At 44.4% G+C, this 18,910-nt stretch overlaps 1 protein-coding gene across 1 annotated transcript in view; it reads right to left on the bottom strand.

Moving 5' to 3' along the window:
- Nucleotides 1-18,910, bottom strand: part of BTBD7 (BTB domain containing 7) — a 62,090-nt gene that overhangs the window by 15,438 nt on the left and 27,742 nt on the right. Inside the window, exons 3-5 of the mRNA XM_006025494.3 lie at nt 15,318-15,526; nt 8,825-8,900; nt 7,061-7,221 (exon numbers count right to left, since the gene is read on the bottom strand). Coding sequence (XP_006025556.1) covers nt 7,061-7,221; nt 8,825-8,900; nt 15,318-15,526 — 446 coding nt within the window. The remainder of the gene's footprint in view (nt 1-7,060; nt 7,222-8,824; nt 8,901-15,317; nt 15,527-18,910) is intronic.

The raw sequence follows: 18,910 nt of genomic DNA, 5'->3' as shown, positions 1-18,910 counted from the left end.
AGCAGGAATTACCTGGCACAGCCCACGCACACGGCCAAATTCTCCTTCTGGGGCAGAGTGGGGGAGGGGCCAAGCACATGTGTGACTGCAGCAGGTAAGAGGTGCCTGGGGAATGGGGAGGTGGCAAGTGCCAGGGTGAAAAGCCAGTACAGGAGGTGGGGGCAGGCTCTCTTGGCTGTTTTGCAGGTGGAGGCTCACGCTCCACGTGCCCTGCCCCAGCAGGATCCATATCCCCATTCCCTGTGGGATGCATCCGCACTGCTAGCGGCTAAAGAGTAGCACCTCAACCAAGGGCTGCAGGCAGGCATGAGCCCTGACATCAGCCCAGATAGGCCTATTTGTTGCCTGTCAAGACTGTGAGCCTAGTCCACCAAGGAACTTGTTATCCCCCACCAAATGGGGGACACCACTGGAGACGGGGAACAAGTGATTGTGGGGGACAAAAAATGAAAAAAAAGGATGGGAGTGCAGGTTACAGGTTCAAAAGGAGTGCACCACCAGGGGACACTGAGCAGAGCACCCCAGACAGTGACCACTGACTCAAGGTGACTGGAGAGCTGGCGGACACTGCCCAGTGATGCTCTGCCCAGAGACAGAACCAGACTAAACCTAGGAAAATGGCCCTGCTGTCCCCAGGGACCCTCCTGGCCAGAGACTCCTTCCTGGCAAGGTAAATGGCTGGCTTGGCCACGGCCAGGAGAAGGTTGACCAGGAGGTCCCCGGGCTTGGTGGGGCTACAGAGGAGTAGGAAGCCCATGCACCAGCTGCGGCCTGAGCTCTTTGTGGCAGCAGCAGCAGGAGGGCTCTGGTAGTTTCTGTCCCCTCCACACCCCCATCAGAGCCCTAGGGAAGCCAAGAACCACCTGCTGCTGAGGGGGGGCGGGGCTTTGAGCCACAGAAGGGGAAGATCTATTGAAGCAGCCCTGTCACATGTTGTTGCTGAAGCCTCTTTCCTCGCCAACAGTGGCAGCGACTCCCCGCTGCAGCGAGGGCTCCCTGGGCCCATCTAGTGCATGGTGGAGCTGCGCTGGCTGCACAGAACTGCTGGACACCCCGGGGAGTTCAGGGCCTCTGGGCAAATGGCTTGTTCTTCTGCCCTCCTGCCAGTGCTGGCTCTGCTACAGAGCAGGCTTGAAGCCTGTGCTCCCACATGAAGTTGCCCAAGGAACGAACTTGGGCAACTAGGGTTTCAAGCCATTCCTGGCTGGAGAGGAGACAGCTCAGAGTCGCCTCCTGTGGAAGGAGGCCTTCCTCTAATGGTCTTGTTTCAAGACATATACAGAAATAGGGGTACATGGTGGGGAAGGGGCTAGGGCAGTGCAACCCCAGCCCCTACCCTGCCATCCACCCAGAGGCGTGCATGCATCCACCCCAGCAACAAAGATTAGGCCCCTCGTAGCTCCCCCACTGTCCACCCCTGGCATGCCAATTGAGGCATGGGTTGAGGTTGGGGTGTTTTTGGCACTCTGGCTAAAAATGTTGCCGACCTTTGAACTAAAACATTGTTTTAAATTTCAGTTATAACAAAAATACAAGTTTATAAAATGTTACTGACTGAGACCAGGACACTAAAGTTTTACCAAAGACGAAAAATAACCCAAACCTTGGCACTGTTTGAAGTTATTTCTACAGGCTATATCTGCATGTCTGAAAGGATGTGGGTGAGAAGAAACACTTACAGCATCACTGAGTACTTCACTATTCATGGGTAAGATGTGCTCAATGCGGACAAAAGGTAAAAGGGGAGACAGGATCTCTCTCAGCTCCTCAATGTCAAGATCTCTCCTCTTTACACCCCGTTTGTTCACGCTGTGGGCAGTACCACTCAGTAAATTGGGCTCTATGAGAAGGAAGAATAGGTAGATAATTTTTAGGCATACTGATGTTTTAAATGAAGAGTTCCAAGTGCTAGGTTTCTGCTGCATGAAGGTAAAGTAAACCCATTATATTTCTTTGCTGCACATGAAGGAAAAGAAAACCTTCTTCTGAAAATCATGAATAGTGCCTAGCACTGGTATTCCTCAAAACCAGCCTGCGTGCTAGAGTTTGACAATCACCACTATAGTTAAGCCTGTCATATACGGACATGGATCATCTGCCCAAGCCATTGGCCCAAAAAGCCATTTCTCCCCAAACTGCTTTTATCTAGTTCATGCTACTACTCCTGTCCTGGAAACAGATGGTTTTTGCACAGCTGTACTCTTGCCACCCCACTGTTCTGAAGGACAGTGGCTTCCCCAGCAGATATTCTCTCTCTCTACATTCACAGATTATAGACCGGGCTCTACCGAACTCCAGGAGGCAGCCAGATGATTTCATGGGCAGACTTGTTGGGCTGGCCACCATTTTCATGGGCTGATCGCAGAGGGCCTTTCTCCCCCTGCCTCCCCCAACTGGTGGAGGGCTGTCCATTGTACAGCCCTGCCCTGTGTCACTGATTGGCTGAGGGCTGCCCATCATGCGGCCCCACTCCACACTGCTGTTTTGAGAGGGTGGGGCTACACGACAGGCAGTCCTCTCAGCCAATCAGTAGTGAAGGGCAACAAAGACATTTCTGCATCAAGCCAGGGTTAGTCAGGCTCTCTCTCAGGGTCAAGTTACAGAACTTCTTCTAGATATATCTCTATATACATATATAGATACAGAGGATATAAACTTCATTCAGTTTTTCCAAACTTGGGTTTTAGCCAAAACTGTAGCACAGTGTAATTTCCAACCTGTTTTTATATTGCATTTGATCAACAGCATTACACATTCAGCAGTCACAATCTGTGAGCATAACTTGAGAGAATAATAAATCAGTGAGCCCCCATGGACCATTTACTCAGTTACTTACTGGTGACCTCATCAACTTCCTTAATCCTTTATACATTCTCTAAAATCCTTCCTGCCTTTACATTCAGTTTGTACCAGAGAAATAATACATTTCTGAGTAACAAAAACATTTGCGTCCATTTTAGGAAACACATTTAGGTCATTTGATAGTTTGTTCCTCAACCTTTTAAGTTTGATGTGAAAGGAAACACTGCAAAAAGATGAAGATTGAAAGGCTGACAGTCAATTTAGAATAGAATAGACAGACGTGAAAAACCTGTAATAGCTAACCTAAATAAAATAGCTGAAGTTTCCTCCACCATTTTGTAAGTACATATAGAAAGTCACTAAATTTAAAAATCAGGAGTGGATAATCACTTTTAAGCAATGGAAAATTAAATGAACTATCAAGAACGTTTGTGCTTTTTGTTTGCGTGTTTAGTGCATAAAGGTTGTTTTAGTGAGGACAAATTCTCTGTCCCATGTAGTACTTTTGTTTCAAGCATAACTACACTTTTTTTTTTTTTTTTTTTATTATAGACCATCAGACTCATTTATTTGAAATTTGTTTTCAACAGCTCCAAAAGGGCACAAAAAATTAAACAATACATTTTTTATAAAGGTTCTTACCTCTGTCTGCTATTCTCTTCATCAACTGATGTTCTCCCCATTTAATAAGGTATTTAAGGATATCTTGTTCACTTGCCTATAATAAAATAAGACATTTAAATACAATGCACGCTTAGTTTAGCAATCCATTGCATAGAACCACTGAACTCTCAAATCTCTCAGGCAAAAATAACAATTTGGTCACCCCACAACACAAGAATATTCATGCTTTGTTCTATGCTCTGTTTTACCACTTGCTTTCAAGTATTTTACTTTTAAAAAGCATCTTACAAAGATAGTAGAAATAAAGCCAGACTTCCCTGCTGTTAAGCAAGACAAGTTTCCCAGAACAATTTAGTTCTCAGAAAAGCTGGAACACTTCATCCAATTAAAAGAGATAATTTATTTTAAAAATTCTTCTCAAACCAGAGCTTGTGGTCCTATTATTCATTAAGTTTTTAAGTCAACACAATCTTTCTTCAACTTTACAAGTCTTCGTTATTTTTAATTGTTTACTCTTTCTAAAGAAGAAAAAAAATCCTTTCATTATAATATAATTTTTCTACTCACAAATTCTGAAACTGCTTATGCCATACTCTACCCCAATGCTGAGCCAATGTTTTTGGCAGATGTACCACAAACTTAGCCCTGCACCCTCCCCAAGTGCCACTCCAATCCTTTTCCTTGCCTGATCTACTGCTCTGCTTTCTGCTACTGTACCACTTATGATACTCGTGTTGCAGGCTGGCCACCCCTGCTCAACCCAGTTTCTGTCTTCCTGCATATCACATTTTTATTAAATATTATTTTCAGCATGCCTGGATACTTCCTACAACAGAAATGAACAGGGCCATTAGTCCTTAGGGCTTAAAGGGAAAATTCTGTTGTCACAGGATCATAGAAAAATAAACCTGAGAAAGAAGTCAGGAGGTCATCTAATCCAACCTCCTGCTCAGATTAGGATTGTTCCCATCTAAAGAATCTCAGCTAAGTAAGTGTTTGTCTAACCTGCTCTTAAAAAAAAATCTTTTAGGATGGAGTCAACAACCTCTCTAGGTAATAGTTGCAGTGCTTAGCCACCCTCAAATTTAGAAAGCTCTTCCTTATCTCCAACCCAAATCTCCCTGAACATTTAGCACCATTACTTCTTGTCCTATCCCCTGGGAAGAGAGAACAGTCTTATCATCATCCTTTTTGTAACCACCTGCCAGGTATTTGAAGACTGTGACCAAACCCTGTCTCACTTCTCCAGAGTAAATCATCCCAGTTCTTTCAACCTTGCCTTATTAGTCACATTTCTTAGACTGATAACATTTTTTGTTGCTCTCTAATTGACTATTTATATCTTTCTTGGAGTGCAATGCCCCAAACAACATGGCACTCCAAGTGAGGTCTCACCAGCGCTAAGGAGAATGAAAGAGTCACTTTCCTTGATGTACAGGTCATAATCATATAAATACAACCCAGTATACTATTGGTTTGTTTTGCAATTTGACCATACTATTGACTGGTCCTCAGCTTATGATGCATTACAAACCCCACATTCTTTTCTGCAGTACTGCAACCTAATCAAGTCATTCTTGTTTTTCTTGTTTTTTTGGGGTGCATTTGATTGTTTTGTCTGAAGGCTTAAATCATTATTTAATCAGATTTATTTCAGATAACATTCCCACTGTGTCAAGGTCATTTTGAATCCTAAATTTATTCCTGAAAGTAGCTACTCACTCTCCCACCCAAACTGGTATCACCTGCAAATTTACTAAGTCTGTACTCAGTTCCATTCTTCAAGTCATTAAAGAAGGTATGAGCAGTACAGGATCCAGCACAGGTCCCATGGGTGGGTTAATCTAAACTTGAACCATCTCAGAACCTTTATACTAGCACCACTGTGGTTGGAGGTCAGGGCTGTATCTGAACTCATGACGTGTCGCTGGTTTAAATACACAGACAGCTAAAGAAGCAGGAATTACCTGGCACAGCCCACGCACACGGCCAAATTCTCCTTCTGGGGCAGAGTGGGGGAGGGGCCAAGCACATGTGTGACTGCAGCAGGTAAGAGGTGCCTGGGGAATGGGGAGGTGGCAAGTGCCAGGGTGAAAAGCCAGTACAGGAGGTGGGGGCAGGCTCTCTTGGCTGTTTTGCAGGTGGAGGCTCACGCTCCACGTGCCCTGCCCCAGCAGGATCCATATCCCCATTCCCTGTGGGATGCATCCGCACTGCTAGCGGCTAAAGAGTAGCACCTCAACCAAGGGCTGCAGGCAGGCATGAGCCCTGACATCAGCCCAGATAGGCCTATTTGTTGCCTGTCAAGACTGTGAGCCTAGTCCACCAAGGAACTTGTTATCCCCCACCAAATGGGGGACACCACTGGAGACGGGGAACAAGTGATTGTGGGGGACAAAAAATGAAAAAAAAGGATGGGAGTGCAGGTTACAGGTTCAAAAGGAGTGCACCACCAGGGGACACTGAGCAGAGCACCCCAGACAGTGACCACTGACTCAAGGTGACTGGAGAGCTGGCGGCCACTGCCCAGTGATGCTCTGCCCAGAGACAGAACCAGACTAAACCTAGGAAAATGGCCCTGCTGTCCCCAGGGACCCTCCTGGCCAGAGACTCCTTCCTGGCAAGGTAAATGGCTGGCTTGGCCACGGCCAGGAGAAGGTTGACCAGGAGGTCCCCGGGCTTGGTGGGGCTACAGAGGAGTAGGAAGCCCATGCACCAGCTGCGGCCTGAGCTCTTTGTGGCAGCAGCAGCAGGAGGGCTCTGGTAGTTTCTGTCCCCTCCACACCCCCATCAGAGCCCTAGGGAAGCCAAGAACCACCTGCTGCTGAGGGGGGGCGGGGCTTTGAGCCACAGAAGGGGAAGATCTATTGAAGCAGCCCTGTCACATGTTGTTGCTGAAGCCTCTTTCCTCGCCAACAGTGGCAGCGACTCCCCGCTGCAGCGAGGGCTCCCTGGGCCCATCTAGTGCATGGTGGAGCTGCGCTGGCTGCACAGAACTGCTGGACACCCCGGGGAGTTCAGGGCCTCTGGGCAAATGGCTTGTTCTTCTGCCCTCCTGCCAGTGCTGGCTCTGCTACAGAGCAGGCTTGAAGCCTGTGCTCCCACATGAAGTTGCCCAAGGAACGAACTTGGGCAACTAGGGTTTCAAGCCATTCCTGGCTGGAGAGGAGACAGCTCAGAGTCGCCTCCTGTGGAAGGAGGCCTTCCTCTAATGGTCTTGTTTCAAGACATATACAGAAATAGGGGTACATGGTGGGGAAGGGGCTAGGGCAGTGCAACCCCAGCCCCTACCCTGCCATCCACCCAGAGGCGTGCATGCATCCACCCCAGCAACAAAGATTAGGCCCCTCGTAGCTCCCCCACTGTCCACCCCTGGCATGCCAATTGAGGCATGGGTTGAGGTTGGGGTGTTTTTGGCACTCTGGCTAAAAATGTTGCCGACCTTTGAACTAAAACATTGTTTTAAATTTCAGTTATAACAAAAATACAAGTTTATAAAATGTTACTGACTGAGACCAGGACACTAAAGTTTTACCAAAGACGAAAAATAACCCAAACCTTGGCACTGTTTGAAGTTATTTCTACAGGCTATATCTGCATGTCTGAAAGGATGTGGGTGAGAAGAAACACTTACAGCATCACTGAGTACTTCACTATTCATGGGTAAGATGTGCTCAATGCGGACAAAAGGTAAAAGGGGAGACAGGATCTCTCTCAGCTCCTCAATGTCAAGATCTCTCCTCTTTACACCCCGTTTGTTCACGCTGTGGGCAGTACCACTCAGTAAATTGGGCTCTATGAGAAGGAAGAATAGGTAGATAATTTTTAGGCATACTGATGTTTTAAATGAAGAGTTCCAAGTGCTAGGTTTCTGCTGCATGAAGGTAAAGTAAACCCATTATATTTCTTTGCTGCACATGAAGGAAAAGAAAACCTTCTTCTGAAAATCATGAATAGTGCCTAGCACTGGTATTCCTCAAAACCAGCCTGCGTGCTAGAGTTTGACAATCACCACTATAGTTAAGCCTGTCATATACGGACATGGATCATCTGCCCAAGCCATTGGCCCAAAAAGCCATTTCTCCCCAAACTGCTTTTATCTAGTTCATGCTACTACTCCTGTCCTGGAAACAGATGGTTTTTGCACAGCTGTACTCTTGCCACCCCACTGTTCTGAAGGACAGTGGCTTCCCCAGCAGATATTCTCTCTCTCTACATTCACAGATTATAGACCGGGCTCTACCGAACTCCAGGAGGCAGCCAGATGATTTCATGGGCAGACTTGTTGGGCTGGCCACCATTTTCATGGGCTGATCGCAGAGGGCCTTTCTCCCCCTGCCTCCCCCAACTGGTGGAGGGCTGTCCATTGTACAGCCCTGCCCTGTGTCACTGATTGGCTGAGGGCTGCCCATCATGCGGCCCCACTCCACACTGCTGTTTTGAGAGGGTGGGGCTACACGACAGGCAGTCCTCTCAGCCAATCAGTAGTGAAGGGCAACAAAGACATTTCTGCATCAAGCCAGGGTTAGTCAGGCTCTCTCTCAGGGTCAAGTTACAGAACTTCTTCTAGATATATCTCTATATACATATATAGATACAGAGGATATAAACTTCATTCAGTTTTTCCAAACTTGGGTTTTAGCCAAAACTGTAGCACAGTGTAATTTCCAACCTGTTTTTATATTGCATTTGATCAACAGCATTACACATTCAGCAGTCACAATCTGTGAGCATAACTTGAGAGAATAATAAATCAGTGAGCCCCCATGGACCATTTACTCAGTTACTTACTGGTGACCTCATCAACTTCCTTAATCCTTTATACATTCTCTAAAATCCTTCCTGCCTTTACATTCAGTTTGTACCAGAGAAATAATACATTTCTGAGTAACAAAAACATTTGCGTCCATTTTAGGAAACACATTTAGGTCATTTGATAGTTTGTTCCTCAACCTTTTAAGTTTGATGTGAAAGGAAACACTGCAAAAAGATGAAGATTGAAAGGCTGACAGTCAATTTAGAATAGAATAGACAGACGTGAAAAACCTGTAATAGCTAACCTAAATAAAATAGCTGAAGTTTCCTCCACCATTTTGTAAGTACATATAGAAAGTCACTAAATTTAAAAATCAGGAGTGGATAATCACTTTTAAGCAATGGAAAATTAAATGAACTATCAAGAACGTTTGTGCTTTTTGTTTGCGTGTTTAGTGCATAAAGGTTGTTTTAGTGAGGACAAATTCTCTGTCCCATGTAGTACTTTTGTTTCAAGCATAACTACACTTTTTTTTTTTTTTTTTTATTATAGACCATCAGACTCATTTATTTGAAATTTGTTTTCAACAGCTCCAAAAGGGCACAAAAAATTAAACAATACATTTTTTATAAAGGTTCTTACCTCTGTCTGCTATTCTCTTCATCAACTGATGTTCTCCCCATTTAATAAGGTATTTAAGGATATCTTGTTCACTTGCCTATAATAAAATAAGACATTTAAATACAATGCACGCTTAGTTTAGCAATCCATTGCATAGAACCACTGAACTCTCAAATCTCTCAGGCAAAAATAACAATTTGGTCACCCCACAACACAAGAATATTCATGCTTTGTTCTATGCTCTGTTTTACCACTTGCTTTCAAGTATTTTACTTTTAAAAAGCATCTTACAAAGATAGTAGAAATAAAGCCAGACTTCCCTGCTGTTAAGCAAGACAAGTTTCCCAGAACAATTTAGTTCTCAGAAAAGCTGGAACACTTCATCCAATTAAAAGAGATAATTTATTTTAAAAATTCTTCTCAAACCAGAGCTTGTGGTCCTATTATTCATTAAGTTTTTAAGTCAACACAATCTTTCTTCAACTTTACAAGTCTTCGTTATTTTTAATTGTTTACTCTTTCTAAAGAAGAAAAAAAATCCTTTCATTATAATATAATTTTTCTACTCACAAATTCTGAAACTGCTTATGCCATACTCTACCCCAATGCTGAGCCAATGTTTTTGGCAGATGTACCACAAACTTAGCCCTGCACCCTCCCCAAGTGCCACTCCAATCCTTTTCCTTGCCTGATCTACTGCTCTGCTTTCTGCTACTGTACCACTTATGATACTCGTGTTGCAGGCTGGCCACCCCTGCTCAACCCAGTTTCTGTCTTCCTGCATATCACATTTTTATTAAATATTATTTTCAGCATGCCTGGATACTTCCTACAACAGAAATGAACAGGGCCATTAGTCCTTAGGGCTTAAAGGGAAAATTCTGTTGTCACAGGATCATAGAAAAATAAACCTGAGAAAGAAGTCAGGAGGTCATCTAATCCAACCTCCTGCTCAGATTAGGATTGTTCCCATCTAAAGAATCTCAGCTAAGTAAGTGTTTGTCTAACCTGCTCTTAAAAAAAAATCTTTTAGGATGGAGTCAACAACCTCTCTAGGTAATAGTTGCAGTGCTTAGCCACCCTCAAATTTAGAAAGCTCTTCCTTATCTCCAACCCAAATCTCCCTGAACATTTAGCACCATTACTTCTTGTCCTATCCCCTGGGAAGAGAGAACAGTCTTATCATCATCCTTTTTGTAACCACCTGCCAGGTATTTGAAGACTGTGACCAAACCCTGTCTCACTTCTCCAGAGTAAATCATCCCAGTTCTTTCAACCTTGCCTTATTAGTCACATTTCTTAGACTGATAACATTTTTTGTTGCTCTCTAATTGACTATTTATATCTTTCTTGGAGTGCAATGCCCCAAACAACATGGCACTCCAAGTGAGGTCTCACCAGCGCTAAGGAGAATGAAAGAGTCACTTTCCTTGATGTACAGGTCATAATCATATAAATACAACCCAGTATACTATTGGTTTGTTTTGCAATTTGACCATACTATTGACTGGTCCTCAGCTTATGATGCATTACAAACCCCACATTCTTTTCTGCAGTACTGCAACCTAATCAAGTCATTCTTGTTTTTCTTGTTTTTTTGGGGTGCATTTGATTGTTTTGTCTGAAGGCTTAAATCATTATTTAATCAGATTTATTTCAGATAACATTCCCACTGTGTCAAGGTCATTTTGAATCCTAAATTTATTCCTGAAAGTAGCTACTCACTCTCCCACCCAAACTGGTATCACCTGCAAATTTACTAAGTCTGTACTCAGTTCCATTCTTCAAGTCATTAAAGAAGGTATGAGCAGTACAGGATCCAGCACAGGTCCCATGGGTGGGTTAATCTAAACTTGAACCATCTCAGAACCTTTATACTAGCACCACTGTGGTTGGAGGTCAGGGCTGTATCTGAACTCATGACGTGTCGCTGGTTTAAATACACAGACAGCTAAAGAGAAGCCCAAAGGGCTGCTAGGAACATTTAACATAGGACAGATTATTTCCAATCTGTTTTATTTTCATTCTTTATGTGGAAAAAGGTTTTGCATGTATTGAATAATAGACTCTGATCTAACCACAGACCTGCACAGTAAAAGTCTGCATACTGTGCTCAGGTTGAGGCTATTAGAGGTGCACTGATATATTGGTCCCGTATCGTATTTTCTCCAATCTAAGGAAAATTAACAGTATCGCCAATCTTTTTTTTGGCTGATGTGGCCAATAATGTTGCCATAAATGCCGCATGCATGCATGCAGCCACAGCACAGCACGCAGGTGGCCTGTAGCACAGGCTGGCAGCTTGGAGAGCAGTGTCCGGCTGGTAAGTCTGTTGTGGGGGAAGAGCCACTGGGGAAGGAAGGGGTGTGGCAGGGGGCAGACTGAGGCCCCTGTGGTGAAGGAGTGGGGCTGATACTGGGGCAGGTGCTGCACAGCCGGAGCGGGTTATGGGACAGAGTCATGAGCAGCTTGTCCAGGAGCTGTGGACAGGGAGGGTGGCTCCAGCCACTACTTGCACCCGAGGGCATGGGGGGCATATGCCCCCCAGATCTATGTGTGGGGCAAGGGCGGGCTACCAGGCTCTTCCTGGCAAGGGGCTGGACTGGGCTTGGGGAGGGCGGCAGTGGTGCTGGGAGGGAGGCTACACAGGGCTACAGCCACCCCAAAATTCTCCACAGCCCCCCTACCAGCACTGCTGCTGCCTGCCCCAAGCGCAGCCCGGCACAGCCCACCCCCACCACGAAGAACCTGGCCCCAGCCCGCAGCAGCAACCCACCTTTGCCCCATGCACAAATCCAGGGGGCACCCCCACTCCCATGGCCTCCCTCAGCAGTGCGCACAGCGGTAGGAGCCACCCCTCTCCTCCCCCGGATGAGCCGTGTTTCTGTCCTATGCCCCACACTGGCTGGGTAGTGCCTGCCCCAGTGCCACTCCATCCATCACTGCGGGAGCCTTGATCTGCCCCCCTGCACACCCCTTCCCTCCCCCATCCCCCCACAACAGACTTACCAGCTGGACACTGCTCTCCAAGCTGCTAGGCTGTATATTGGCCAATACGGCTTGTTAAAAATGAGCCATCGGTATTGGCCCAAAAAATCTCTATCAGTGCACCCCTAGTTGTTATATCCAACTTCAAACTGAGCCATCATCTTATCTTCTTTGCTAAATGTCTGGCAGGGAAACCACCTTAGCTGGTAAAAGTATCCCCCTCAGTAAAGAGGCTGCAACGGCCTTAGGCAGATTAAGTTCTTAAGTAGAAGCAGGTCTAGACAGGGAATTCCCGTTCCACTTCTGCCATATCTTCCTAAACCAGGTGTGGAAAAATACAGATCTTCAACTTGGGGTTTTTTTTTTTATGTTGCATTATTTCCTAAAGCCATAAATACTTGTGAAGTTAGACACCTTCCTCCGTTCAGATTCAACTGTGAAGCTTAGTTGAGACTGAGGTAATTCTCTAAAGCTGGGGCTTTGAGCAAAATACTTAAAAAAAATAAATAAAATAAATAAAAAATCCAGAATAGAAACTCTTGAGAGGCTCTAAAGCTTGTAATGCCTTGTTCTAAGAGCTGTTTGCTCATAATGTTCACTGCTTCCCGAGCCAAATCCCTGAGAGACATGGGAGAGTGGGATATGACCCAGTGAAGGGCTGAGTACATTCCCAGAAAGAGTTTACAGACACATCCTGCACATCTCCTTGAGGAAAATAGGACACACTATGACCTCCTGCAGGACCCTGTGGAGGGTGGAAAGCTAAGGTTTTTTTCCCTCACAGAAAGGGATGTGATCTATTATTGCATAGTCCCTACTGCAAGGGTTATGTTAATGGACACTGACTGCACAGGATGAGGAGTGACACAGGGTCACCAAAAACAAAGGATTTATTTAATAATCATTAAGACTGCAGAAGCTGGCACCTTCCCTGGCACTCAACGCCTTGAAGGTAGAAGGACCCTGTGAGAAGGGATTGCTTTGTGGCTTTCTCAACAGTCTTAAAACATCTGTCCCACCCTTCAAATGCATGTTGGCTGGGGCAAGATTTTCTTCCTCTGGATCACTCAAGAGGAATGTGGCATTGTCTCAAGTCATCAGCTCCCAAAATCTTCCCTGCTTGCTCTGCAGACTGTAGGAATGTGTGTTCCTCACTCATGAGAAAGTCTCTGAAAAAAATCTCTCCCCAGTTACATGTCTGAAATGGAGGCAGCCAATTGTGCTGCAGAACTGTAGTCTATAAATATGGCCTCAATATTATGGATTCTGAAGGTCTGACACTGTAGTATGCAACCAGAACCTTCCTCTAAGGATAAAGGCATTCATTAAAATTAAATGGATCTTTAGCAATAGCTTCTTTAACATACTTCTTAAGTCTCAGATGCTTCCTAAGGGATCACTTATCTGTAGTGTATTACAGCCATACTATGATTTCACGGATAAACACAAAGCCAAATTAAAAAGAACCTACCACCTTAGTCTGGGATGTTAAGACAACACTCAAGATGAAAGAAGGACTTTTTATAAACCACATAAGTTACACAAATAATTCCAAGCACCAAGCTGTGCAGTATTACTAAAACCGTGACTGACATTGGTTTGAATCACTCAAAGCTTTAAGTCAGGGAGAAGGGAAGCACACAGATACTTCATGTATTGCTCAGTGATTAACTGCACATAATGGTGCTTAAATACTCTGGATTACAGATTTAGCTTTCACATTTGCTGACAGCAAATGGAACTGCCTGGGAGGAAAGAAAATTGAAGGCTACTGGGCAAGCTCAGACCTAAAGAGTACTCTGAATAATTAATCTCAGTTTAAGAAGGTAAAAGTATCTGCCATCCTGCCCAGAACTTCTCCAGCTCATTTTTCCCACTAGGATTCAGGTTCTGCATGATGAAAGGAACACTAAAGGAATGATCTCACTAAAATTAAAAAGGAGAGGAGAGGTTTTTAAGAAAGATTGCATGAATTTTTGTTCAACAGGTGTTAACAAATATTCATTTAAATGATTAATGACCATTTAAAGCAGTGCTATCCAACTTCTAAGCACCCGGGAACTGCATCAGCAGGGCCCACTGTCTCCTAGCGCTGTATCCCATGCACACAAGCAGGTGCTCCCAGGGTCTGAATTATAGGTGAGCCTGGGGGGGCTCAGCCCCCCCATAAGAGACAAGAGCCCCCCTATAAGTTTTGAAAATCATAACCTGGGGTGATTTTATTAGGGCAATGTGATGGACAGCAGCCCCCCCCCTTTTCTTTTTTTTGCAGAACTCCCCCCCAAGAGTCAAAGTGTAATTCAAACCCTGGGTGCTCCCTGACCCTGTTACACTAGGTAGGTGGGCACTGCTTCAACCCACTGCACCACAGGGCAGGGTACAGCAACCTGCTGTACCTGCAACCCCCTGAGGGCTCTTTCACAACATTATGTTCCCCAGGTTATGATTTTCAAAACTTATAGGGGGGCTCTTGTCTCTTATGGGGTTCCACAAGTGCTCTACCATACCCTTGCTCTGGGGACTGGGCCAGGCAACAGAAGCTGGGGGAGGGAGAGGAAGCCCCAGGACCCTGGCTGTTGCTGCAGCAAAAGGGGCAAGGGTAGCTGGATAGGAGTCTGGAGGCCGTATGCTGATCCCTCACAGGCAGCATGTGGCCTGCAGGCTATCAGGTGGACATTCCTGTTTTAGAGAAATGTTGGAGCTCTAAATATTTCTGTGCCTTTCAATTACTGTGGGAAAGCAAAGAAAACATATCCTCATGGAAGACCAGAATTATTTACCATTATTGTTACTTCTAAGGTAAAAAAAAACCCGAAAAACCCACACACAAGCAGAAACGTTTAAGACAAAAAAATGCAAATATTTTATACATCAGAAAAACAGAAGTGGGCACAACTACAATTTTAAAAAAAGCCCTTACAAGAAGCCACTTGTATTGCTTTCAGTGGCGACTTGACTCTCTCAAAGGGACAAAAAACTTGCAAGTTTTTCACTGGCCAATAAGAATATAACATTTTCCTAATAGTAAAAAGCCACTAGAAAATGGAATTTGTATTGGTTAAAAGCAAGGGATATTTTGACATCATTCCAGAATAATAAGTTTGGGTTTTTTTTGTATGATTAGCTGTTCATTGGCATTGTTCTTGCTAAGATGCACGTTGTTGTAGCAGAAGGATTACTACTATGTAATTTCCACAAAAAGCTAAACAGGCAAGGCAAAAATTAAACCTAGGAATGTTTCATTTAAAATAATTTGCAGCTGTTTCTAGACTATTATTAGGTTTTCAATGAGCAGTTTATACGATCAGATTAGGCTGGGTTACAAACCAAGAAAATGAAATACTTTTCCTTAAGTATTTCCTCTACTTTACCTCTACTTTTTTTAGTTTAAAAAATGTAATAAAGTTAATATTCATTCTTTTCCTTTAAGATCTTATATATATTAAAGGCTTCTGATAAATGGACAATGCAGCCTGCTTCAAAATATGAATTAGCTGGATTTTGAATTAAAAAGTTAAACAATCACCTGTAAGTAGTCAGATTGGATAGCAGTCAGCAGATGGTCCTTGCTCAGCTCGTAGAAAACATCTGAAGTCATAACCTGGGTGAACTCCTCACAGAGGAAATGCAGTGCTTGACGGTGCACCCACTTGGAACCATATGGCTGTGAACTCCACTTGAGAATGGCAATTAAGGTGTCTAGTGAGATGCTTTCAGCAATAATATCCTCACAGCCTACAACAATAAAAAGGAAAAAAACTACTAACAGTAGAAGAGACCATGTCATCATTTAGGAGTACAGCACATACGTAAATATATAACAAAAAGACCGTATAGTAGGCTTGTGCGAAGTAGCTAGTATTTGCTTTGAATTCGGCCGATTCTGGGGACAGTGATTCAATTCTGCGATTCGAATCACTGTCCCGAACTGGTTCGGTCGAATCTCCAAATCAGCCAGGCCCATCCCCCACAGACCGGCAATGGCTGCCCCACCTGCCCCAGCTCCCGGCACCTGTTAAAAAAAAAAAAGCCTTGATGCAACGGGTGCTGCCAGGCATCCTCACTGCCCCACGCTGCATGGGGGGCTCTCCACAAGTCCCCTGACCCCCCTCACTCCCCCAGCCCCACCACAGGTGCCCTGCCCAGGCCAGCTCCAGCCCTTTAAGAAAAAAAAATAAAAACAAAACCCCCCAGAAAACTGCGGACTCACCACTCCTGCCACTCCTCCAATCCCCACTGCCCCGCGCCATGTGGGGGGCTCTACACAAGCTCCTAAAACCCCGAGACCGCTGCAGGAGCAATGAGTCCCAGGGCTTTTCTTGTTTTTTTTTTCCCCAAAAAGGCTGGAGCTGGCTCAGGTGGGGGAGCAAGAGGGCTCATGCAGAGCACCCCCATGCAGTGTGGGGCAGTGGGGATCATTCTCCTGCCTGGCAGCAACCAGTGAGCACTGAGGCTTTTCTTTACAGGGCCAGGAGCTGGGGTGGGTCGGGGGCTGGCGGGGGTCCCCCCCCCAATGGTCTTCTGCCACCTCCTCCCCTGCCCCCCACTTCCCAGCTCGGAGTCCAGCTGCAGCTCCCCGATTCAGAGAGCTTTGAATTGATTCAGGCCTTTTAATTGGTCCCGATTCAATTCAGATTTGGAGATTTGGCCACCAAATTGGGCCAAATCTCCTCCGAATCAAATCACTACCTGAAGCTTTGCACAGCCCTAGTGTATAGCCCCATTACAACTGCATCCAGAAAGGTGATTAAGATGAAAAAGGGTTTAGAATAAGGTTTCTGCATGCAAATTTAACAGATTTATGCTTCTGGAATTAGAATAAGCCCCAATATTCATATTTTTAAAGCTATACAGAACACTAGATCAGTTTTAGTTACTTCAGATATTTCATGGACTCCTTGTGTTTTAAAAAAAATATATAGTATCTTCCATTTTAGCTGAAAACTGAAATTATTTATCCAAGTCCTGGCATTTTTGGATCACTGATTTTTACATCAGTTACCTCACCCTGTTAAACTGCAGCCTAGTGTTAAGTACTCTCATTCAGTATTATATATAAAACCAAAACTCAATTGGGAAGAGCTTTCTATAAACACCCGTGACACTATGTTTTGTCCTCCAAAAACCCTTTAAAAGAATCTCTTTTTTGCTGCCTATAATAACAAAAACGGCAACAACAATAAAAACTACTGACAATGCCTGGAATACTCATGTGCCAAGATGGCTACCTGTTACGCTAATCAATAATGCTTCCTTAATTTCCTTGTAATTCGTTGCCTTTACCCATCGGTTGGTTTGTCACATTCATAGACTTGAAGCTCTGTGAGGCTGGGGCAATCTTTGTTCTAAGTCTGCCCAGCACAATCAAGTCCTAGTTCAAGACTGAGGTTCTTAGATGCTACAGTAATACAAATTTATCTTAAAAGGAAGTAATAAGAGCCAACAGGCATTTGGATAGGCTTCTACAGACTTGCTTTGTCTCAACGTATATCAGAAACTGGAATGTGGAGCTCAGTTTATATAGCTTAGAACCCATTTTTGCTACAATGCAGATAGACAATTTTACGTTTTAGTGAACTGCTATTATAAAATTCTTTCCATTTTGTTTTTTTTTATAGAAAACTTTAACAGAACAGAGAACTTGGCACAGGCAGTGAAAGCCAATCACAGCCTCTGGGAGATTGGTCATAGCATGTTTAAGAGAGAAACTAACTTTTCTAAATGAAGAAGTATGACTTCCAAAGAGACATTTTAGTTTGCTGGTTGCACTCATCCTTGCTTTGCCTGATTCCAATGAGTTGTGCAGGTTTTGGTTATCAGTTGTATTTGCAAACAAAATGACTCCAGATGATTAAGCTCTCCTGAAGTTTAACTTAAATTGAAAGTTTATTTTAGTTCAAAGGGAATAAGCAGAGCCAAACATTAATTGAAATATCCCTCAAAAAGCAGTGGAAGATAGGAGGAAAAAGCCTTTTTACAGTCCTAAAGAGCTTTCTTTCACAGTGAATGTCAGCCATATTTTTTTAGACTTAACATTTATTTTTGGAAAAATAACTACAGCTGACCTGGGCAAGGGGGCAATCTACACTTAATTTTAAGATGAATATCACATTCTTATGTGGTCCTGAAAAGCTACGTAAGGCTATTAGGGTAAAGACTAAACTCTACACCCCCACCCCACCAATATAACCATGAGATAAGTTTTAAATTGTCTTTAAAGTCTGACTGGTGCACAGTAACATTCAATGCCACTACTGGATGTAAGGCTCATTTGGGATGCAGGTTAAGTGAAGTATTCATTTTCTTTATGCTGGTATTGCTAGCATGATGTTATACCCATGGTGGTCCAGGAATTATGCAAGAGGCAAGGATTTCTTAGGGTCCTTTTGGACCAACTGCATAAAAAGATGCCACCTTAAGAAATCCTTCCCTTCATTACAGTGACAGAAAACATGGCACACTGAAGAATTTCCTCATACAGATAGTGTTAGTTGGAAAATATTTTCATTCTTTTCTGGCTAAAGAAAGCAGGGCACCTGAAACATTAGATTGAGGGAACCCAAATTTCCTTTTCATTGGCAGAAAGTTTCCTTACTCTCAGGATCAGCCACTTGGCATAGAAAAAAAGTAATCACCTAACACAGGTTTCTCAACCCATGGGTTGCAACCATATATGAAAGGGTCGCAAACTAAACTGAAAAATGGATTCTTTTTTTTAAAGAAGAAAAACCAGGGGAAACTGGCTTTTCCCTTGCAGGCTGGCAGAGTTCTAGCCTGCAAGGGGCTGCTTGGTGGGCCCCCTACCCCACACATACCCCCTCCTGCCCCACACGCTAGGGGTCTAGGTCCTGGGGACAGCAGGTTGGGAGTGAGAGGCACAGGGCCCAGACTAACCATCAATGTTTACAATTGGGTCCTGGAACAAAACACCACTCACATAACAGACAAGAACATTCAAATGAGTGCTCAGTGCACAACTGCAGCCGCCTTCACTGTGCACAGATTTTGGGAGGGGGGGGACACGGACGGCCATGTGTCCCCCTGAGCCTCCGCTGGGGTTCGCACAGCACCCCTGGACATGCTGCCTGGGCTTAATCCTCCCACCACCTGCCTGGCTGG

This window comes from Alligator sinensis, unplaced genomic scaffold (genome assembly GCF_000455745.1).
Source record: "Alligator sinensis unplaced genomic scaffold, ASM45574v1 scaffold47_2, whole genome shotgun sequence".
NCBI classification, from domain to species: Eukaryota; Metazoa; Chordata; order Crocodylia; family Alligatoridae; genus Alligator; species Alligator sinensis.
The sequence above is the reverse complement of the archived record's forward strand: the minus strand, read 5'-3'. Positions and strand labels throughout refer to the sequence as shown.